The sequence below is a fragment of the Hyla sarda genome, chromosome 4 (genome assembly GCF_029499605.1).
Source record: "Hyla sarda isolate aHylSar1 chromosome 4, aHylSar1.hap1, whole genome shotgun sequence".
In the NCBI taxonomy this organism is placed as follows: Eukaryota; Metazoa; Chordata; class Amphibia; order Anura; family Hylidae; genus Hyla; species Hyla sarda.
Genome location: NC_079192.1, coordinates 417,739,276 through 417,764,077, shown reverse-complemented (window position 1 = coordinate 417,764,077; position 24,802 = coordinate 417,739,276). Strand labels below are relative to the sequence as shown.

At 43.9% G+C, this 24,802-nt stretch overlaps 1 protein-coding gene across 1 annotated transcript; it reads left to right on the top strand.

Moving 5' to 3' along the window:
- Nucleotides 1-260: 260 nt before the first annotated feature.
- ATP6V1E1 (ATPase H+ transporting V1 subunit E1) lies at nt 261-23,688 on the top strand. Its single transcript, XM_056517908.1, has 9 exons — nt 261-451; nt 20,742-20,807; nt 20,987-21,096; nt 21,178-21,244; nt 21,443-21,532; nt 21,611-21,679; nt 21,847-21,941; nt 22,014-22,101; nt 23,330-23,688. Exons 1-9 carry the CDS (start codon nt 419-421, stop codon nt 23,390-23,392), a joined length of 681 nt encoding a protein of 226 aa, XP_056373883.1. The 5' UTR covers nt 261-418; the 3' UTR covers nt 23,393-23,688.
- Nucleotides 23,689-24,802: the final 1,114 nt, after the last annotated feature.

The following is a 24,802-nucleotide window of genomic DNA, read 5'->3' as shown; positions in this document are numbered from 1 at the left end:
ATAAGTGGCTCCTCCTCCTATAAGGATCAGGTGACTGATGTATATGTGGCTCCTCCTCCTATAAGGATCAGGTGACTGATGTATATGTGGCTCCTCCTCCTATAAGGATCAGGTGACTGATGTATATGTGGCTCCTCCTCCTATAAGGTTCGGGTGACACTCGTGACCTTGCTAGCTGCAGCGATAACCCTGTGGTGGGCGTGGTTTGTGCACAGAAAGGGGCGTGTTCCGTATCGTTCAGGGCGTGGTTATTCTCCCTAGTAACAGTCAGCTGACCCGGAAGTGGGCGGAGCTGTGTTCCTGTCAGGTGACTGTGTATAAGAGGAAGCGGCCGGTGCTCGGTGTCATTGTGTCGCCGTCTCTTCTCTCCTTTTTCAGGCTTCTCCTCCCGGCTCCGGCCCCCACAGCCCCCGGCACCATGGCCCTGAGCGACGCCGACGTCCAGAAGCAGGTGAGCGGGGGACGGGGGAGGGATGGATGGCGGCTGAGCCCGGAGGATGGGGGGAGGTGTCCCCTGGAGATGTCACAGTTATATATGTGTGAGGGGATGATGTGGGGGCCCCTGATGCCCGGGCTCCTGTGGGGGGGGGCCCCTGGTGTCGGGCTCTTGTGGGGTGATCATGTGGGGGGGGCCCCTTGATGCCCGGGCTCTTGGGATGATGTGGGGGGCCCTTGATGCCCGGGCCCCTGGTGTCGTGCTCCTGCGGGGGGGGCCCCTTGATGCCTGGGCTCCTGTGGGGTGATCATGTGGGGGGGCCCCTTGATGCCCGGGCTCTTGTGGGGGGGCCCCTTGATGCCCGGGCTCTTGTGGGGTGATCATGTGGGGGGGCCCCTTGATGCCTGGGCTCCTGTGGGGGGGCCCCTGGTGTCGTGCTCCTGCGGGGGGGGGGGGGGCCCTTGATGCCTGGGCTCTTGTGGGGGGGGCCCCTTGATGCCCGGGCTCCTGTGGGGAGGGGCCCTGGTGTCGGGCTCTTGTGGGGGGCCCCTTGATGCCCGGGCTCTTGGGATGATGTGGGGGCCCCTTGATGCCCGGGCCCCTGGTGTCGTGCTCCTGTGGGGGGGGGGGGCCCTTGATGCCTGGGCTCCTGTGGGGGGGCCCCTGGTGTCGGGCTCTTGTGGGGGGCCCCTTGATGCCCGGGCTCTTGGGATGATGTGGGGGCCCCTTGATGCCCGGGCCCCTGGTGTCGTGCTCCTGCGGGGGGGCCCCTTGATGCCGGGCTCTTGGGATGATGTGGGGGGCCCCTTGATTCCCGGGCTCCTGTGGGGGGGGCCCCTGGTGTCGTGCTCCTGCGGGGGGGGCCCCTTGATGCCGGGCTCTTGGGATGATGTGGTGGGCCCCTTGATGCCGGGCTCTTGGGATGATGTGGGGGCCCCTTGATGCCCGGGCCCCTGGTGTTGGGCTCCCGTGGGGGGGGCCCCTTGTGTCGGGCTCTTGTGCCGGGCTCCTGGGATGATGTGGGGGCCCTTTGATGCCCGGGTGATCATGTGGGGCCCCTGCAGTTGTTGTCCGCTCCTCCCGGTCACTCGTTTCCCCCCTCCTCTTCCTCTTCTCTGAGGCTTCATTGTGAATAACAAAGTCACCTGATGTCTCTGGTCACATGATGAGCGGCCACAATACAGGAACTACAACTCCCATCAACCCCTGCCTGATGTGGAAATCCTGAGTGCAGATCCTGCTTAGATTTCCATCTGTTCCTGGGAGAGCTGGGTGACTGCGGATCAGTAATGGCTTTCACTCTGCTTTCCTGGAGACAGAAGTTGTGGATAGGACGAGTGAAGGTCCTGTATGTGGGGGAGGGGAGGGGGTGTCCTGTATTTACAGTAAACGGGGACGAGCGCGGTCCCTGCCGGATCCGACCGACATTGTGTTTAGGTGTAAACATGGCCGAACCTGGTGACCGCGGAACAGAACTGTATATATGTATACAGGAGGGGGGTCAGTGCTGTATACATGGGGGGGGGGGGGGGGGGGGGCAGTGCTGTATATATGTATACAGGAGGGGGGTCAGTGCTGTATACATGGGGGGGGGGGGCAGTGCTGTATATATGTATACATGAGGAGGAGAGGACAGGACAGTGCTGTATATATGTATACACGAGGAGGAGAGGACAGGACAGTGCTGTATATATGTATACATGAGGAGAGGACAGTGCTGTATATATGTATACATGAGGAGGAGAGGACAGGACAGTGCTGTATATATGTATACATGAGGGGACAGGACAGTGCTGTATATATGTATACATGAGGAGGAGAGGACAGGACAGTGCTGTATATATGTATACATGAGGAGGAGAGGACAGGACAGTGCTGTATATATGTATACATGAGGAGAGAGGATAGAACAGTGCTGTATATATGTATACATGAGGAGAGAGGATAGAACAGTGCTGTATATATGTATACATGAGGAGGACAGGACAGTGCTGTATATATGTATACATGAGGAGGAGAGGACAGGACAGTGCTGTATATATGTATACATGAGGAGAGGACAGGACAGTGCTGTATATATGTATACATGAGGAGAGGACAGGACAGTGCTGTATATATGTATACATGAGGAGGACAGGACAGTGCTGTATATATGTATACATGAGGAGGAGAGGACAGGACAGTGCTGTATATATGTATACATGAGGGGGAGAGGACAGGACAGTGCTGTATATATGTATACATGAGGAGAGGGGAGAGGACAGTGCTGTATATATGTATACATGAGGAGGAGAGGACAGGACAGTGCTGTATATATGTATACATGAGGAGAGGACAGTGCTGTATATATGTATACATGAGGAGGAGAGGACAGGACAGTGCTGTATATATGTATACATGAGGAGAGGACAGGACAGTGCTGTATATATGTATACATGAGGAGAGAGGACAGGACAGTGCTGTATATATGTATACATGAGGAGAGAGGACAGGACAGTGCTGTATATATGTATACATGAGGAGAGAGGATAGAACAGTGCTGTATATATGTATACATGAGGAGAGGACAGGACAGTGCTGTATATATGTATACATGAGGAGGAGAGGACAGTGCTGTATATATGTATACATGAGGAGGAGAGGACAGGACAGTGCTGTATATATGTATACATGAGGAGGAGAGGACAGGACAGTGCTGTATATATGTATACATGAGGAGAGGACAGGACAGTGCTGTATATATGTATACATGAGGGGAGAGGACAGGACAGTGCTGTATATATGTATACATGAGGAGGAGAGGACAGGACAGTGCTGTATATATGTATACATGAGGGGAGAGGACAGTGCTGTATATATGTATACAGGAGGGGGGTCAGTGCTGTATACATGGGGGGGGGGGCAGTGCTGTATATATGTATACAGGAGTGGGGTCAGTGCTGTATACATGGGGGGGGGGGGCAGTGCTGTATATATGTATACAGGAGGGGGGTCAGTGCTGTATACATGAGGGGGGGGGGTCAGTGCTGTATACATGAGGGGGGGGGGTCAGTGCTGTATACATGAGGGGGGGGGGTCAGTGCTGTATACATGAGGGGGGGGGGTCAGTGCTGTATACATGAGGGGGGGGGTCAGTGCTGTATACATGAGGGGGGGGGGGGTCAGTGCTGTATACATGAGGGGGGGGGGGGTCAGTGCTGTATACATGAGGGGGGGGCAGTGCTGTATACATGAGGGGGGGGAGGCAGTGCTGTATATATGTATACATGAGGAGGAGAGGACAGGACAGTGCTGTATATATGTATACATGAGGAGGAGAGGTCAGTGCTGTATATATGTATACATGAGGAGGAGAGGACAGTGCTGTATATATGTATACACGAGGAGGAGAGGACAGGACAGTGCTGTATATATGTATACACGAGGAGGAGAGGACAGGACAGTGCTGTATATATGTATACATGAGGAGAGAGGACAGGACAGTGCTGTATATATGTATACATGAGGAGAGGGGAGAGGACAGTGCTGTATATATGTATACATGAGGAGAGGACAGGACAGTGCTGTATATATGTATACATGAGGAGAGGACAGGACAGTGCTGTATATATGTATACATGAGGGGAGAGGACAGTGCTGTATATATGTATACATGAGGAGAGAGGACAGGACAGTGCTGTATATATGTATACATGAGGAGAGGACAGGACAGTGCTGTATATATGTATACATGAGGAGAGGGGACAGGACAGTGCTGTATATATGTATACATGAGGAGGAGAGGAGAGGACAGTGCTGTATATATGTATACATGAGGAGAGAGGACAGGACAGTGCTGTATATATGTATACATGAGGAGAGGGGACAGGACAGTGCTGTATATATGTATACATGAGGAGGAGAGGACAGGACAGTGCTGTATATATGTATACATGAGGAGGAGAGGACAGGACAGTGCTGTATATATGTATACATGAGGAGAGGACAGGACAGTGCTGTATATATGTATACATGAGGAGGAGAGGACAGTGCTGTATATATGTATACATGAGGAGGGGACAGGACAGTGCTGTATATATGTATACACGAGGAGGAGAGGACAGAACAGTGCTGTATATATGTATACACGAGGAGGAGAGGACAGGACAGTGCTGTATATATGTATACACGAGGAGGAGAGGACAGGACAGTGCTGTATATATGTATACATGAGGAGGAGGAGGGGACAGGACAGTGCTGTATATATGTATACATGAGGAGGAGGGGACAGGACAGTGCTGTATATATGTATACATGAGGAGAGGACAGGACAGTGCTGTATATATGTATACATGAGGAGGACAGGACAGTGCTGTATATATGTATACATGAGGAGGAGAGGACAGGACAGTGCTGTATATATGTATACATGAGGAGAGAGGACAGGACAGTGCTGTATATATGTATACATGAGGAGAGGACAGTGCTGTATATATGTATACATGAGGAGGAGAGGACAGGACAGTGCTGTATATATGTATACATGAGGGGGAGAGGACAGGACAGTGCTGTATATATGTATACATGAGGAGGAGAGGACAGGACAGTGCTGTATATATGTATACATGAGGGGAGAGGACAGGACAGTGCTGTATATATGTATACATGAGGGGGAGAGGACAGGACAGTGCTGTATATATGTATACATGAGGAGAGAGGACAGGACAGTGCTGTATATATGTATACATGAGGAGAGAGGACAGGACAGTGCTGTATATATGTATACATGAGGGGGAGAGGACAGGACAGTGCTGTATATATGTATACATGAGGAGAGAGGACAGGACAGTGCTGTATATATGTATACATGAGGAGAGAGGACAGGACAGTGCTGTATATATGTATACATGAGGAGAGAGGACAGGACAGTGCTGTATATATGTATACATGAGGAGAGAGGACAGGACAGTGCTGTATATATGTATACATGAGGAGAGGGGACAGGACAGTGCTGTATATATGTATACATGAGGAGGAGAGGACAGGACAGTGCTGTATATATGTATACATGAGGGGAGAGGACAGAACAGTGCTGTATATATGTATACATGAGGAGAGGACAGGACAGTGCTGTATATATGTATACATGAGGACAGGGGACAGGTCAGTGCTGTATATATGTATACATGAGGAGAGAGGACAGGACAGTGCTGTATATATGTATACATGAGGAGGAGAGGACAGGACAGTGCTGTATATATGTATACATGAGGAGGAGAGGACAGTGCTGTATATATGTATACATGAGGAGAGAGGACAGGACAGTGCTGTATATATGTATACATGAGGAGAGGACAGGACAGTGCTGTATATATGTATACATGAGGAGAGGGGACAGGACAGTGCTGTATATATGTATACATGAGGAGAGGGGACAGGACAGTGCTGTATATATGTATACATGAGGAGAGGACAGAACAGTGCTGTATATATGTATACATGAGGAGAGGACAGGACAGTGCTGTATATATGTATACATGAGGAGGAGAGGACAGGACAGTGCTGTATATATGTATACATGAGGGGAGAGGACAGGACAGTGCTGTATATATGTATACATGAGGAGAGGACAGGACAGTGCTGTATATATGTATACATGAGGGGAGAGGACAGGACAGTGCTGTATATATGTATACATGAGGAGAGGACAGGACAGTGCTGTATATATGTATACATGAGGAGGAGAGGACAGGACAGTGCTGTATATATGTATACATGAGGAGAGGACAGGACAGTGCTGTATATATGTATACATGAGGAGAGGACAGGACAGTGCTGTATATATGTATACATGAGGAGGAGAGGACAGGACAGTGCTGTATATATGTATACACAAGGGGGAGAGGACAGAACAGTGCTGTATATATGTATACATGAGGGGACAGGACAGTGCTGTATATATGTATACATGAGGAGGAGAGGACAGGACAGTGCTGTATATATGTATACATGAGGAGGAGAGGACAGGACAGTGCTGTATATATGTATACATGAGGAGGAGAGGACAGGACAGTGCTGTATATATGTATACATGAGGAGAGGGGACAGGACAGTGCTGTATATATGTATACATGAGGAGGAGAGGACAGGACAGTGCTGTATATATGTATACATGAGGAGGAGAGGGGACAGGACAGTGCTGTATATATGTATACATGAGGAGAGGACAGTGCTGTATATATGTATACATGAGGAGAGGGGACAGTGCTGTATATATGTATACATGAGGAGAGAGGACAGGACAGTGCTGTATATATGTATACATGAGGGGAGAGGACAGGACAGTGCTGTATATATGTATACATGAGGAGAGGACAGAACAGTGCTGTATATATGTATACATGAGGAGAGGACAGGACAGTGCTGTATATATGTATACATGAGGACAGGGGACAGGTCAGTGCTGTATATATGTATATATGTATACATGAGGAGGAGAGGACAGGACAGTGCTGTATATATGTATACATGAGGAGGAGAGGACAGGACAGTGCTGTATATATGTATACATGAGGGGGAGAGGACAGGACAGTGCTGTATATATGTATACATGAGGGGGAGAGGACAGGACAGTGCTGTATATATGTATACATGAGGGGGAGAGGACAGGACAGTGCTGTATATATGTATACATGAGGAGAGAGGACAGGACAGTGCTGTATATATGTATACATGAGGAGAGGGGACAGGACAGTGCTGTATATATGTATACATGAGGAGAGGGGACAGGACAGTGCTGTATATATGTATACATGAGGAGAGGACAGAACAGTGCTGTATATATGTATACATGAGGAGAGAGGACAGAACAGTGCTGTATATATGTATACATGAGGGGGAGAGGACAGGACAGTGCTGTATATATGTATACATGAGGAGAGGACAGAACAGTGCTGTATATATGTATACATGAGGAGAGAGGACAGAACAGTGCTGTATATATGTATACATGAGGGGGAGAGGACAGGACAGTGCTGTATATATGTATACATGAGGAGAGGACAGAACAGTGCTGTATATATGTATACATGAGGAGAGAGGACAGAACAGTGCTGTATATATGTATACATGAGGGGGAGAGGACAGGACAGTGCTGTATATATGTATACATGAGGGGAGAGGACAGGACAGTGCTGTATATATGTATACATGAGGAGAGAGGACAGGACAGTGCTGTATATATGTATACATGAGGAGAGAGGACAGGACAGTGCTGTATATATGTATACATGAGGAGAGAGGACAGGACAGTGCTGTATATATGTATACATGAGGAGAGAGGACAGGACAGTGCTGTATATATGTATACATGAGGAGAGAGGACAGGACAGTGCTGTATATATGTATACATGAGGAGAGAGGACAGGACAGTGCTGTATATATGTATACATGAGGAGAGAGGACAGGACAGTGCTGTATATATGTATACATGAGGAGAGAGGACAGGACAGTGCTGTATATATGTATACATGAGGAGAGAGGACAGGACAGTGCTGTATATATGTATACATGAGGAGAGGACAGGACAGTGCTGTATATATGTATACATGAGGAGAGGACAGAACAGTGCTGTATATATGTATACATGAGGGGAGAGGACAGAACAGTGCTGTATATATGTATACATGAGGAGGGGACAGAACAGTGCTGTATATATGTATACATGAGGAGAGGGGACAGGACAGTGCTGTATATATGTATACATGAGGGGGAGAGGACAGGACAGTGCTGTATATATGTATACATGAGGAGGAGAGGACAGGACAGTGCTGTATATATGTATACATGAGGAGAGAGGACAGAACAGTGCTGTATATATGTATACATGAGGAGAGGACAGGACAGTGCTGTATATATGTATACATGAGGGGGAGAGGACAGGACAGTGCTGTATATATGTATACATGAGGAGAGGACAGTGCTGTATATATGTATACATGAGGAGAGAGGACAGAACAGTGCTGTATATATGTATACATGAGGAGAGAGGACAGGACAGTGCTGTATATATGTATACATGAGGAGAGAGGACAGAACAGTGCTGTATATATGTATACATGAGGAGGAGAGGACAGGACAGTGCTGTATATATGTATACATGAGGAGAGAGGACAGGACAGTGCTGTATAAATGTATACATGAGGAGGAGAGGACAGGACAGTGCTGTATATATGTATACATGAGGAGAGGACAGAACAGTGCTGTATATATGTATACATGAGGAGGAGAGGACAGAACAGTGCTGTATATATGTATACATGAGGAGAGGGGACAGGACAGTGCTGTATATATGTATACATGAGGAGAGGGGACAGGACAGTGCTGTATATATGTATACATGAGGAGAGGGGACAGGACAGTGCTGTATATATGTATACATGAGGGGGAGAGGACAGGACAGTGCTGTATATATGTATACATGAGGGGGAGAGGACAGGACAGTGCTGTATATATGTATACAGGGGGGGGGTTATTTAGTCAGCCCCCAATTGTACAAGTTCTCCCCCTTATAAAGATGAGGCTGTAATTATCATCATAGGTTATAACCTCAACTACGAGACAGAATGAGAAAATATCCATAAAATCACATTGTCTGATTATTAAAGAATTTATTTACAAATTATGGTGGAAAATAAGTATTTGGTTAATAAGAAAAGTTCCTCTCAATACTTTGTTATATCCCTTTGTTGGCAATGACAGAGGTCACATGTTTTCTGTCTTCACAAGGTTCTCACACACTGTTGCTGGTATTTTGGCCCATTCCTCCATGCAGATCTCCTCTAGAGCAGTGATGTTTTGGGCAACACAGACTTTCAACTCCCTCCCAAGGTTTTCTATGGGGTTGAGATCTTGAGACTGGCTGGGCCACTCCAGGACCTTGAAATTCTTCTTACGAAGCCACTCCTTCATTGCCCGGGCGGTGTGTTTTGGGATCATTGTCATACTGAAAGACCCAGCCACGTTTTATCTTCAATGCCCTTACTGATGGAAGGAGGTTTTCACTTAAAATCTCACAATACATGGCCCCATACATTCTTTCCTTTACACGGATCAGTCATCCTGGCCCCTTAGCAGAAAAAAGCCCCAAAGCCTGATGTTTCCACTCCCATGCTTCACAGTAGGTATGGTGTTCTTTGGGTGCAACTCGGCATCCTTTCTCCTCCAAACACAACAAGTTGAGTTTTTACCAAAAATCATCCAAATGCTCTCTAGCAAACTTCAGACAGGCCCAGACATGTACTGGCTTAAGCAGGGGGACATGTCTGAAACTTCATGATTCGAGTCCCTGGTGGAGTAGTGTGTTACTGATGGTGGCCTTTGTTACTTTGGTCCAGCTCTCTGCAGGTTCATTCACTAGGTCCCCCGTGTGGTTCTAGTATTTTTTGCTCACTGTTCTTGTGATTATTTTGACACCACGGGGTATATACGTCCCATAGAGTCTGGTGGGCGGTATATATGTCTTTCTAAACCAAGATGGACTAGAATACACGGATGATAACCAGATTAGAGGTTCAGCGCTGTGACCCTGGACTTGTCATTTTTGTTATCATGAATTTAGGAAGAAGAAAATGTTACACTCTATATGATGCGTAAAGGGAATAAAGCTGCAGAACTCACCAAGTATATTCAGGTCTATCATATACGCTGCTCAAAAACATAAAGGGAACACGAAGATAACACATCCTACATCTCAATGAACTAATCGTATGAAAAAATAATTTTTGTGATTTTGTTGTCGGCACATTCAACTATCAATGGAAATCACATGTATTAACCCCTGGAGGTCTGGATATGGAGTCACTCAAAATCACAGTGGAAAACCTCACTACAGGCCGATCCAACTTTATGTAATGTCCTTAATACAAGTCCCAATGAGGCTCAGTAGTGTGTGTGTGGCCTCCACGTGCCGTATGACCTCCCTACAACGCCTGGGCATGATCCTGATGAGGTGGAGGATGGTCTCCTGAGGGATGTCCTCACAGACCTGGACTAAAGCATCCGCCAACTCCTGGACAGTCTGTGGTGGATGGAGCGAGACGTCCCAGATGGGCTCAATCGGATTCAGGGGAACGGGCGGCCAGTCCATAGCATCAATGCCTTCCTCTTGTAGGAACTGCTGACACACTCCAGCCACATGAGGTCTAGCATTGTCTTGTATTAGGAGGAACCCAGGGCCAACCGCACAGCATATGGTCTCACAAAGGGTCTGAGGATCTCATCTCTGTACCTAATGTCAGTCAGGCTACCTCTGGCAAGCACATGGAGGACTGTGCGGCCCCCAAAGAAATGCCACCCCACACCATTACTGACCCACCACCAAACGGTCATGCTGGAGGATGTTGCAGGCAGCAGAACGTTCTGCACGGCGTCTCCAGACTCTGTCACGTGGTGCTCAGTGTGAACCTGCTTTCATCTGTGAAGAGCACAGGGCATCAGTGGTGAATTTGCCAAACATCCTGCACGGTGTTGGGCTGTAAGCACAACCCCCCACCTGTGGACGTCGGCCCTCATACCACCCTCATGGAGTCTGTTTCTGACCATTTGAGTGGACACATGCACATTTGTGTCCTGCTGGAGGTCATTTTGCAGGGCTCTGGCAGTGCTCCTCCTGCTCCTCCTTGTATAAAGGCAGAGGTAGCGGTCCTAATGCTGGGTTGTTGCCCTCCTACGGCCTCCTCCACGTCTCCTGATGTACTGGCCTGTCTCCTGGTAGCGCCCTCCATGCACTGGACACTATGCTGACAGACACAGCAAACCTTCTTGCCACAGCTCGCATTGATGTGCCATCCTGGATGAGCTGCACTACCTGAGCCACTTGTGTGGGTTGTAGACTCCGTCTCATGCTACCACTAGAGTGAAAGCACCGCCAGCATTCAAAAGTGACCAAAACATCAGCCAGGAAGCATAGGAACTGAGAAGTGGTCTGTGGTTACCACCTGCAGAACTACTCCTTATTGGTGGTGTCTTGCTATTTGCCTATAATTTTCACGTGTTGTCTGTTCCATGTGAAATCAATTTCACAATCAGTGTTCTTCCTGAGTGGACAGTGGGATCTCACACAAGTGTCAGTGACTTGGAGTTACATTGTAGTGTTTAGTGTTACCTTTATTATTTTGAGCAGTGTGTGTGTGATTTTGAAGGGGGGGAAATAAAAATATATACATACACACAATGCCTTATGGCGGTCGACTTCCTCTGCCGTCTATGGGATAAGTCATTGTTCATCATATAGGTTGTATAATGCAGTGTTTCCCAACCAGGGTGCCTCCAGCTGTTGCAAAAACTACAACTCCCAGCATGCCCGGACAGCCTTTGGCTGTCCGGCATGCTGGGAGTTACAATTTTGTAACATCTGGAGGCACCCTGGTTGGGGAAACACTGGTATAATGGGTCTCTATATGACCGATTTTTATTTACTTTTTAATTTTTTTTTGTTACATACAATGTTAATAATCCCTGAGGAACCATAATATTTAGTTATGGAGAAACCCGTTGGATAGGATCTTGATGTAGCTGTTGGTTGTGTATTATGAGAACACGAACATAATAGAATATAGAAATAGATGCAAGAAGTGGATTGTAATCTTGTTATAATGTTGTCAATCAGAGGATACTCTGGGACCCCGCTGTCTGACATGAGGGGGCAGTTTTTTATTTTTATTTATATATATATATATATATATATATATATATATATATATATATATATATATATATATATATATTATATATATATATATATATATATATATATTATATATATATATTATATATATATATTATATATATATATTATATATATATATATATATATAATTATATATAATATATAATTATATATATTCTCTCAGTGAGAGGCCACCACTCCTGGTGTAATGGAGCTTCAGAAGGCCATTAAGCACTCCGTGGGCATTCTGGGTAGGGGAATAAGCTCCGTTACACCAGGAGTGGTGGCCTCGCCCTGAGGTAAATACTCAACCCCTTTAGCTGCCCTCAGGCCTCTTACCCCAGCCAAGCCAGATCACCCTGCTCTGTACTGACGAGTGGCAAAAACCACGAAACAGCTGTCTGCAGATGGGTAGAAACTTCCCTTTTGGGGAGTAGTCTGGCTTGGCATAAATCCCGATCAACTTTTTATATTCCTTTAACAGGAGCCAAGCTGATACCAGGGAACACTACCTGAAAAGGTGATGTAATGAGCTGCTTTGCATAATTATTATAATAATTATTAATAATTAATAAATAATTACTATTTTATTAATTATTATTTATTTTATTTAATTATTATGTAACAGTTACGTTTTAGGAGCTTTTACTTTAAATTTTTCTTTATAAATAATCTATTTTTTTTTTTTTTTTCTTTTGTATTATGTAAATTATTTTTTTTATTTGTATTGTTTTAAATTACATTTTTATTTACAGTATTCAATTTTTTTTTTTATTGTATTGTGTGTCTCACGGACACTGATACAATAGTCCACATTCTGTCCCCCCTACAGCTTATACATCTATATTATCCTTCATTATACTGAGGGTCACCTGATCATTCTGAGCCTCCTGCTTTGTGCCAGAATAAAAAAAATAATAATAATAATAATAAAAAAAAAAAACTGACTTCCAGCGGAGGGGGTGTGGTCACCAAAAAGGGGCGTGTTCCTGATATTTTCACAAAAATCCAACATAATTACTAGGGTTTCCACAGAAAATGTGGTGGATTTGAACTGAGGAAAACCCGACAGATCAGAGCGGGTGTTTTAAAATAAATAAGTTATAAGTAGATATATAAATATTTAATTTAGGGGAAACTAGTAAAAAATAAATTTAAAAAAAAAGTCACCGTGGGGGAAAAAAAATAATTTGTAGGGAATTAAAACCCACAAAGAAACCTACACAGTAAATCAGGGCCCGTGGTATGAGTTTATTCCCAGAATACGGCATCTTGGGGCCGAATTCATTTATCTGAATCTCGGAGCCAGAATTGTTGGTAACCGACCAGTGTGTTTTTAATTTTATTTTTTCCAGATCAAAAATCAGCAAATTTTGGCGTTTTAGAATTATTTATTTATTTATTTTTTTATAGTTTGGGCAAATTTGTTTACGTTTTTAATAATTTTATTTTAATTTAGGAAAAGTGAGTGATTTATTATAAAAAAAATAAATTAAAAAAAATTAAAATTTTTTGGGGGGGATATAATATAATATAATAAAATATAATAATTTTATTTAATTATAATAAATATAATATCATTTTAATTTTATTTAAAAACAAATGTTAGTCCACTTTTTGGAGGATGAATTTCTCAGTTACCTTGTCAGCCTGGCACCTGGGATTTGTCCAGCCCTGCATTACAGTGGGGATCAAAAGTTTGCCCCCCCCCCCCCAGGTAAAAAATTTGTATTAATGAGCGTAAAGAAGCCAAGGAAAGATGGAAAAATGTCCAAAAGGCATCAAATTACAGATTAGACATTCTTATAATATGTCAACAAAAGTTACGTTTTATTTCCATCATTTACACTTTCATAGTAACAGAAAACAAAAAAATGGCGTCTGCAAAAGTTTGGGCACCCTGCAGAATTAATATCTTGTACTGCCCCCTTTGGCAAGTATCACAGCTTGTAAACGCTTTTTGTAGCAGCCAAGAGTATTTCAATTCTTGTTTGAGGTATCTTTGCCCATTCTTCCTTACAAAAGTCTTCCAGTTCTTTTGAGATTTCTGGGCTGTCTGTCACGCACTGCTCTTTTAAGGTCTATCCATAGATTTTCAATTATGTTGAGGTCAGGAGATTGTGAAGGCCATGGCAAAACCTTCAGTTTACACCTCTTGATGTAATCCCCTGAGGATTTCGAGGTGTGTTTAGGATCATTATCCATTTGTAGAAGCCATCCTCTCTTTAACTTAAGCTTTTTCACAAATGGCATCAAGTTAGCATCCAAATTTGCTGAAATTTTATTGAATCAATTTTTCCTTCTACTCGTGAGATGTTCCCTGTGCCACTGGCTGCAATACAACCCCAAAGCATGATTGATCGACCCCCATGGCTTAAAGGGGAACTCCGGTGGAAAGAAGTAGAAAACAAAATGTTTTCAAATCAACTGGTGCCTGAAAGTTAAACAGATTTGTAAATTACTTCTATTAAAAAATCTTAATCCTTCCAGTACTTATTAGCTGCTGTATAAAACAGAGAAATGTGTGAATTTCTTTCCAGTCTGACCACAGTGCTCTCTGCTGACACCTCTGTCCATGTCAGAACTGTCCAGATTAGAATCATATCCCCATAGAAAACCTCTCCTACTGGACAGTTCCTGACACGAGAGGTGTCAGCAGAGAGCACGGTTGTCATACTACAGAGAAATTTGTGAAGTTCTTTCCAGCCTATCTGTAGTCTATAGAAGCTGATAAGTACTAGAAGGGGTAATATTTTTAAATAAAATTGATCTACAAACCTGTTTAACTTTCTTGCACCAGTTGATTTGAGAGAACTTTTTTTCCACCGGAGTTCCCCTTTAACAGTTGGACAGAGTTCTTTTCTTTAAATTCTGTTCCCCTTCTTCTCCAAACGTACCTTTGCTCATTCTGGCCAAAAAGTTCAATTTTAACCCATCGGTCCACAGAACTTGTTTCCAAAATGCATCAGGCTTGTCTATATGTTCATTTGCAAGGTTCAAACGCTGATTTTTGTGGTGAGGACGTAGAAGAGGTTTTCTTCTGATGACTCTTCCATGAAGACCATATTTGTACAAGTATCTCTTTATAGTGGAATAGTGAACCACAACTCCAGTGTCTGACAGATCTTTCTGGAGGGATTGTGCAGTCAAACGTGGGTTTGGAATTGTTTTTCTCACAATTCTGCGAACTGTTCTGTCTGATATTTTTCTTGGTCTTCCAGATCTTGCTTTAACTTCCACTGTTCCTGATGACTGCCATTTCTTAATTACATTCCGAACAGAGGATATTGACCTCTGAAAACGTTCTGCTATCTTCTTATAGCCTTCTCCAGCTTTGTGAGCGTCAACTATTTTCAGTTTCAGATTTCTAGACAACTGCTTAGAAGAACCCGTGGTGCTGATTGTTGGGGCAAGGTCAGATGAGTCTGGGCATTTAAAACCTTGAGATGGACATCACCTGGTCTTCCCAGATGATGATTGAGAACAATCCATGACACTGGCAGGTATTAGCTTTGCAGTGCATGCTATAAATTCTGAAGGGTGTCAAAACTTTTGTAGATGCCATTTTTTTGTTTTCTGTTATTTTGAAAGTGTAAATGATGGAAATTAAATCTAACTTTTGTTGACATATTATAAGAATGTCTAATCTGTAATTTGATGCCTTTTGGAGATTTTTCCAACTTTCCTTGGCATTAATACAATTTTTACCTGGGGTGCCCAAACTTTTGATCCACACTGTATGTGGTAGAAGTAATAACTGAAGCTGTTCCCCCCCCCCCTCCTGTGCCGTTATATCCCCCCCCCTCCTGTGCCATTATATCCTCCCCCCCCCCCCCCCCCTTGCAACATCGTTTACTGATCCACCAAACCCCCTCCCTCTGCTCTTACCCATCCTCCGTCCCCATGTTCCCCAGGCTCGCGGTTATGTTGCTGGATGACATCCTCGGTCCTGGCGGAGTTGCGCGCAATGAGTGACGTCCTGCGCGGGGCGCTACAGGCTGTGGTCTATAGGAGTCTAGTGATGGGGCAAAAATGATTACCCCGTTATTACCCCGTCAGGCATTTAGCCCCAAAAATTCACCCTCCCGGCGGGTGGAACTGCATGTCCAACAATTTCCACATCCCTGTAGATACATCGGGAGAGGGGTTGGATGAGATACAGGAAGGTGATACATTCCTTATAACAGCGTCAACACTCGGCTCCTTGTGCCCAAATCTGAGGGAATGTTATAAACCAATGGTCTCCAAACTGAGGACTTCCGGATATTGCAAAACTATAACTCCCAGCATACCTGGACAGACTATGGCTCTGCTGGGAGTTGTAGTTTTGCAACAGCTTGAGGCGCAACGTTTGGAGACCATTGGTATATACAGTGTATCCAGAAAGTCTTCATCCCCGGTCACTATTTACAGTCATGGCGGTAAATGTCGTCCCCCCTGATATGTTTCTATATAATGAAGTATTTCTCACAGGAAAGGATTGTAGTAACACAGGTTTATTCCCTTTGTATATATATATATATATATTATATTATTATATTATATTATATATTATATATTATATTATATTATTCTCATCTCCTCTGTATATATATATATATATATAGATAGATCGATCGATCTCCTCTCCTCTGTGTGTGTGTGTGTATGTGTATATTATATATTATATATTATATTATATTATATTTTATTATATATTATATTTTATTATATTTTATTATATATTATATTATATATAATATACACATACATACACACACACATACACACGAGAGGAGATCGATCTATATATATAGATAGATAGATAGATCTCCTCTCTCCTCTCCGTGTGTGTGTGTATGTGTATATTATATATTATATATTATATAATATATAATATATTATATATTATATATTATATAATATACACATACATACACACACACACACACACACACACACAGAGGAGAGGAGATCGATCTATATATATATATATACACACACACACAGAGGAGATGAGAATAATATAATATATATAATATAATATATTATATTATATATTATATATTATATATTATATATTATATATTATATATTATATATTATATATTATATATTATATATTATATATTATATATTATATTATATATTATATTATATTATATTATATATTAAATAAAATAAAATATAATATATTTTGCAGTAGCACAGGTTTTCCTATATACATGTTTATTCCCTTGATGGATAGATCTCCTCTGTATATATATATAGATCTCCTCTCCTCTGTATGTGTGTATATATATATATATATATATATATATATATATATATATATATATATATATATATATATATATATATATATATAGATAGATCTCCTCTCCTCTATATATATATATATATATATATATATATATATATATATATATATATATATATATAGATAGATAGATCTCCTCTCCTCTGTGTATATATAGATCTCCTCTCCTCTATATATATATATATATATATATATATATATATATATATATATATATATATAGATAGATAGATCTCCTCTCCTCTGTGTATATATAGATCTCCTCTCCTCTATATATATATATATATATATATATATATATATATATATATATATATATATATATATATATATATATAGATCTCCTCTCCTCTGTGTGTGTGTGTGTATATATATATATATATATATATATATATATATATATATATATATATATATATATATATATATTGCAGTAACACAGGTTTTGCTATACACATGTTTATTCCCTTTGTGTGTATGTGTATATATATATATATATATATATATATATATATATATATAATATATCTATATCTCTCCTCTGTGTGTGTGTATATATATATATATATATATATATATATATATATATATATATGTGTGTATGTGAAGAATATTGCACCCTTGTTCCCCCACTTTAGACAGCAGCGCCCCACGTAGACATTAGTAGCAGCCCCTCCAGTAGACGGCAGCCCCCACCCTTGTAGACAGCACTCACCTGCGGCTGTCCTCTGCCCCGTTCTCCCGTCCGCATCATGTCGACCTATGGAGGAGCATGTGACACACACGTCGCTCTGCTTCCTCCGTAGCATTACGCCAGGCGCAGGGGAGGAGGTGGAGTGACGTGTGTGTCACATGCTCCTTCATAGGATGGGAAAACGGGAGAAGCAGGTATCTGTTTTGGTATCGGGGACACTGAACGAGTCCCCGATACTATGCAAATTGCTGGTATTGGCCCGATACTTCCATTCGCCGCCCGACATGTCCCTGCTGCTGCTCTACTCCTAGCGCAATTAGCGCAGCGCCGGGACATGTTGGGCGGTGGCTGTGAATGAATGAAGCCTACATATGGGACATGTCAGCTTCATTCATTCACTGCCGCCGCGGACAACAAATCGGGCGTTTATTCGATAACTGGATTCGATCCATTATCTAATGTAATCGATCAATCGTTGCAGCTCTACTGCAATCCTTTTCTGTGAGAAATACTTCATTTTCTAGAAAAATTTCAGGGGGGGCTGACATTTACCGCCATGACTGTACAATGTATCCAGAAAGTCTTCGTTGAATCAGGTTTATATTGAAATATTAGAAATGAAGAAGGAGTCCAGCACTGCAGTGAAGGCAGCTTTATTGTGTGAGGATATTGAAATATCTCTGTACTTTGGTCAGGGTTGTGGGAAAGCTGAAAGAGCAGTCTCCTTGTCCTCACAGCATGATGCTGCCCCCACCATGATCACTGTAGGGATGGTATTGGGCAGGTGATGGGCAGTACCTGGTTTCCCCCAGACATGATGCTGCCCCCACCATGATCACTGTAGGGATGGTATTGGGCAGGTGATGGGCAGTACCTGGTTTCCCCCAGACATGATGCTGCCCCCCACCATGATCACTGTAGGGATGGTATTGGTCAGGTGATGGGCAGTGCCTGGTTTCCCCCAGACATGATGCTGCCCCCACCATGATCACTGTAGGGATGGTATTGGGCAGGTGATGGGCAGTGCCTGGTTTCCTCCAGACATGATGCTGCCCCCACCATGATCACTGTAGGGATGGTATTGGGTAGGTGATGGGCAGTGCCTGGTTTCCCCCCAGACATGATGCTGCCCCCACCATGATCACTGTGGGGATGGTATTGGGCAGGTGATGGGCAGTACCTGGTTTCCCCCCAGACATGATGCTGCCCCCACCATGATCACTGTAGGGATGGTATTGGGCAGGTGATGGGCAGTGCCTGGTTTCCTCCAGACATGATGCTGCCCCCACCATGATCACTGTAGGGATGGTATTGGGCAGGTGATGGGCAGTACCTGGTTTCCTCCAGACATGATGCTGCCCCCACCATGATCACTGTGGGGATGGTATTGGGCAGGTGATGGGCAGTACCTGGTTTCCCCCCAGACATGATGCTGCCCCCACCATGATCACTGTAGAGATGGTATTGGGCAGGTGATGGGCAGTGCCTGGTTTCCTCCAGACATGATGCTGCCCCCACCATGATCACTGTAGGGATGGTATTGGGCAGGTGATGGGCAGTACCTGGTTTCCCCCAGACATGATGCTGCCCCCACCATGATCACTGTAGGGATGGTATTGGGCAGGTGATGGGCAGTACCTGGTTTCCCCCAGACATGATGCTGCCCTCACCATGATCACTGTAGGGATGGTATTGGGCAGGTGATGGGCAGTGCCTGGTTTCCCCCAGACATGATGCTGCCCCCACCATGATCACTGTAGGGATGGTATTGGGCAGGTGATGGGCAGTACCTGGTTTCCTCTATACATGGTGCTGCCCCCACCATGATCACTGTAGGGATGGTATTGGGCAGGTGATGGGCAGTACCTGGTTTCCTCCAGACATGATGCTGCCCCCACCATGATCACTGTAGGGATGGTATTGGGCAGGTGATGGGCAGTGCCTGGTTTCCCCCAGACATGATGCTGTCCCCACCATGATCACTGTAGGGATAGTATTGGGCAGGTGATGGGCAGTACCTGGTTTCCTCTATACATGATGCTGCCCCCACCATGATCACTGTAGGGATGGTATTGGCAGGTGATGGGCAGTACCTGGTTTCCCCCAGACATGATGCTGCCCCCACCATGATCACTGTAGGGATGGTATTGGGCAGGTGATGGGCAGTGCCTGGTTTCCCCCAGACATGATGCTGCCCCCACCATGATCACTGTAGGGATGGTATTGGGCAGGTGATGGGCAGTGCCTGGTTACCTCCGGACATGATGCTGCCCCCACCATGATCACTGTAGGGATGGTATTGGGCAGGTGTTGGGCAGTACCTGGTTTCCTCCAGACATGATGCTGCCCCCACCATGATCACTGTAGGGATGGTATTGGGCAGGTAATGGGCAGTGCCTGGTCTCCCCCAGACATGATGCTTAGAATTGAGGCCATAAAGTTCAATCTCGGTTTCCTCAGACTAGAGAATCTTGATCCTCGCAGTCTGTTCCTATAGATCCTTTTCTGTAATCTCCCAGGTGTCTTCGAGCCTTCAGCTGTCCGGGTTGGGAAATGCTGGTTTATGTGTCGCCGTCATCTTGACGCTTTGTTTTCTGTCTCGTAGATCAAGCACATGATGGCGTTCATCGAACAAGAAGCCAACGAGAAAGCAGAGGAGATCGACGCCAAGGTAAATAAGATCAGAACGCTGCCGGTTGCCTCAGCCCCATATCCGTTAGCCTTAAAGGGGAACCCCACCTTTTAAAGAAATCCTTTACTATCAGATGACTGGAGCAGATTTCCCCTTTAAAGCCGCCTTCTCTTCTCTACGGCGACCGCTGACTTTTATTTATTTATTTTCTTCCGCAGGCGGAGGAGGAGTTTAACATCGAGAAGGGTCGTCTGGTGCAGACCCAGAGGCTGAAGATCATGGAGTATTACGAGAAGAAGGAGAAGCAGATCGAGCAGCAGAAGAAGATGTAAGAGCCGGGCACCAGAGGGGGGCGCTGTGTGATTTACTGTCGTCTTACCTTTCCTTTACTCTCTTCTGCCCCCAACAGTCAGATGTCCAACCTGATGAACCAGGCCCGGCTGAAGGTCCTCAAGGCGCGAGACGACCTCATCTCTGTGAGTATTTGCATAACAGATGCTCCTCGGGGGCGGGGCCTCTGCAGATTGATATATTTTAACATTGCTGTGCTGTTAGCCATAGGGCGGGGCCTGTTGTGAATATATGAATATTAATGAGCATCATTATCCACCTCTAGAGTGGTGGTGGCTGTGGTCTGGGGGTCTCTGTGACCCCAAATGCTTCTCTTTCCGCAGGATCTTCTGAATGAGGCCAAGCAGCGGCTGGCACGTGTGGTGAAGGACACGGCTCGGTACCAGGCGCTGCTGGAAGGACTCATCCTGCAGGTACGGATCAGTCCAAACCCATCATGATGACGTCCCCTCCCATCAGTCCCCATAACCCTCATGTTCCTCCCCCTGCAGGGTCTATACCAGCTGCTGGAGTCCAGAGTGGTGATCCGGTGCCGTAAGCAGGACCTGCCCCTGGTCAAGGTGAGCGACACCAAATCCCCTGCATAGACCTGGTTCATATCTTTCTGCTGTCACGAGGGGGCGCTCTCTGCAGGGAGAGGTCCGGGTAGCTGTGTATATGTGCGTTGTAGCTTCCCTAGTGGTAGCTGTAGGGATTTTGTTGCCTTATTGTAATTACTGTATTCCAGGCGTCTGTACAGAAGAGTATCCCCGTATACAAGGCGGCCACAAAGAGGGAGATCGAGGTGATCATTGACCAGGATCATCATCTCGCCCCCGAAGTGTAAGTGATTGGTCCTTAGTGCGGATTCTGAGGAGCGACCATAGAAATGACCAAATCTCCTTCTCTCCACAGCTCTGGGGGCATCGAGGTTTATAACGGAGACGGGAAGATCAAGGTGGCGAATACTCTGGAGAGCCGACTGGATCTGATCGCTCAGCAGGTGAGAGCGGACGCTGCCATCTATAGAGTATATAATACTGTCCCCTCCTATATACAAGAATATAACTACAATACTGCTCTTATATACGAGAATATAACTACTATAATACTGCCTCCTATATACAAGAATATATCTACTATAATACTGCTCCTATATACAAGAATATAACTACTATAATACTGCTCCTATATACAAGAATATAACTACTATAATACTGCCTCCTATATACAAGAATATATCTACTATAATACTGCTCCTATATACAAGAATATAACTACTATAATACTGCTCCTATATACAAGAATATAACTACTATAATACTGCCTCCTATATACAAGAATATATCTGCTATAATACTGCCTCCTATATACAAGAATATAACTGCTATAATACTGCCTCCTATATACAAGAATATAACTGCTATAATACTGCCTCCTATATACAAGAATATAACTACTATAATACTGCTCCTATATACAAGAATATAACTACTATAATACTGCCTCCTATATACAAGAATATAACTACTATAATACTGCCTCCTATATACAAGAATATAACTACTATAATACTGCCCCCTATATACAAGAATATAACTACTATAATACTGCCTCTATATACAAGAATATAACTACTATAATACTGCTCCTATATACAAGAATATAACTACTATAATACTGCTCCTATATACAAGAATATATCTACTATAATACTGCTTCTATATACAAGAATATAACTACTATAATACTGTCTCCTATATACAAGAATATAACTACTATAATACTGCTCCTATATACCAGAATATAACTACTATAATACTGCCTCCTATATACCAGAATATAACTACTATAATACTGCCTCCTATATACAAGAATATAACTACTATAATACTGCTCCTATATACAAGAATATAACTTCTATAATACTGCTCCTATATACAAGAATATGACTACTATAATACTGCTCCTATATACAAGAATATGACTACTATAAAACTGCTCCTATATACAAGAATATAACTACTATAATACTGCTCCTATATACAAGAATATAACTACTATAATACTGCTCCTATATACAAGAATATAACTGCTATAATCTTGACCCCCAATGAGTCGAACAGTGATAATTCTGCCCCCCTATGGCTGAGAGCAGTACTGCACTGGTGTCCATAGAATTCTCTATTAGGTGTCAGTATTATATATAGTTTTTGTTCTTTTCTCATCAGATGATGCCTGAGATCAGAGTCGCTTTATTTGGGGCCAATACAAACCGCAAGTTCCTGGACTGAGTGTTCCTGCTCACTGCCATATACTGCCCCCTGCTGTACAGAGAAGAGATTATTCTGAATATTTTACGCTCCAGTGTCGTTTCTTTTGTTGCCCTCTTTATAGATCTGTGTTATAGGCTTAAGCCTCCCCCTGTTTTGGGGTCTCTCCTGTAGACATGGCGGCAGTGAGAGGATCCTGTGGCGCTTCCTCACTGTCACCTGTCGTGCAGCACTACCCCCATCATCTCCTCCTGTATGACCATGGTGGCCATTGTGAAGTTGTCTTTTATTTATTACAATTAAAATGTGTGAACCTCTGGGATTTTTTTTAAATTAAATATTCCTCTGTATCTGGGAGACAAACAATATGGCCGCCATTACCTCACCTGACCGCCATATTGGTTATTGCCCAGTGTGCTGTGATACAATAGAGCGTGGGGTCATCTGGAAGGAAAGCGAGAAACGTCTTCATGTGAATAAAGTTCTTTATTAACCCTTTGTCAGCGCAGCAGTCTACAGAGAAATCTAGAAACATGTCTGCCACTGCGGGAGAACTACAAGTCCAAGCATTCCTTGCAAGAATTTCCTGTTTAAGAGGATGTGAAGTCGGATTAGTAAAAAGATTCTTAAAAAAAAACTCACAGCCTGACTCCAATGAAGTGATATTGGCTGAGCTGTAGTACCCCACATGACCTGTAGGCCAAGTGTGGAGCTGTTTACAGAAGAAGCTATTTTTACATTGTGCAACAGCTGGAGGCACCCTGGTTGGTAAACTACAACTTCCAGCATGTTCAGACAGCCAACATCGAATACAAAGCACTGAGAATCTGCTAGAGCTAGACATACTAAAGCAATAGTATCACAGTTGTAATAACTTCGAGCTACCACTAGATGTCAATGGACATTTACCACAAGCAACTGACACTGCAGTAACCTCAAACTGCCACTAGATGGTGCTGCTTTTTGAGTACTAAGGTCATCATTTTACAGCTGTAGTAACTATCTGCCACTAGATGTCACACTAATGGACGGTCACAGATGCCGCTGCTGCATGAATAATGCGATTAACAGTCTCACGGACGTCACCAATAGACATTCACCACAAGCGGCTGACACTGCAGTAACCCCAATCTGCCACTAGATGGTGCTGCTAAGGTCATAGTCTCACAGCTGTAGTAACTTATCGACCACTAGATGTCACACTAATGGTTGGTCACAAGTGGCTGACACTGTAGTAACTATTGTCCATCAGTAGGTGGTGCTGCTGCTTCATGAATAATGTAAATAACTTTCACAGACTGACACTGCAGTAACCTCAATCTGCCACTAGATGGTGATGCTGCTACACAAGTGTTTTAATGGGGTATTCCACCCCAGACATCTTATCCAAAGGATAGGGGATAAGATGTCTGATCACGGGTCCTGCTGCTG

Bases quoted from the DNA above. Each gene is read 5' to 3' on its own strand.
- ATP6V1E1 (XM_056517908.1), top strand. From the start codon at position 419: ATGGCCCTGAGCGACGCCGACGTCCAGAAGCAG. The intron at 21,680-21,846 runs GTGAGCGACACC...ACTGTATTCCAG, and splicing joins AGGACCTGCCCCTGGTCAAG to GCGTCTGTACAGAAGAGTAT. The intron at 21,942-22,013 runs GTAAGTGATTGG...TTCTCTCCACAG, and splicing joins CATCATCTCGCCCCCGAAGT to CTCTGGGGGCATCGAGGTTT.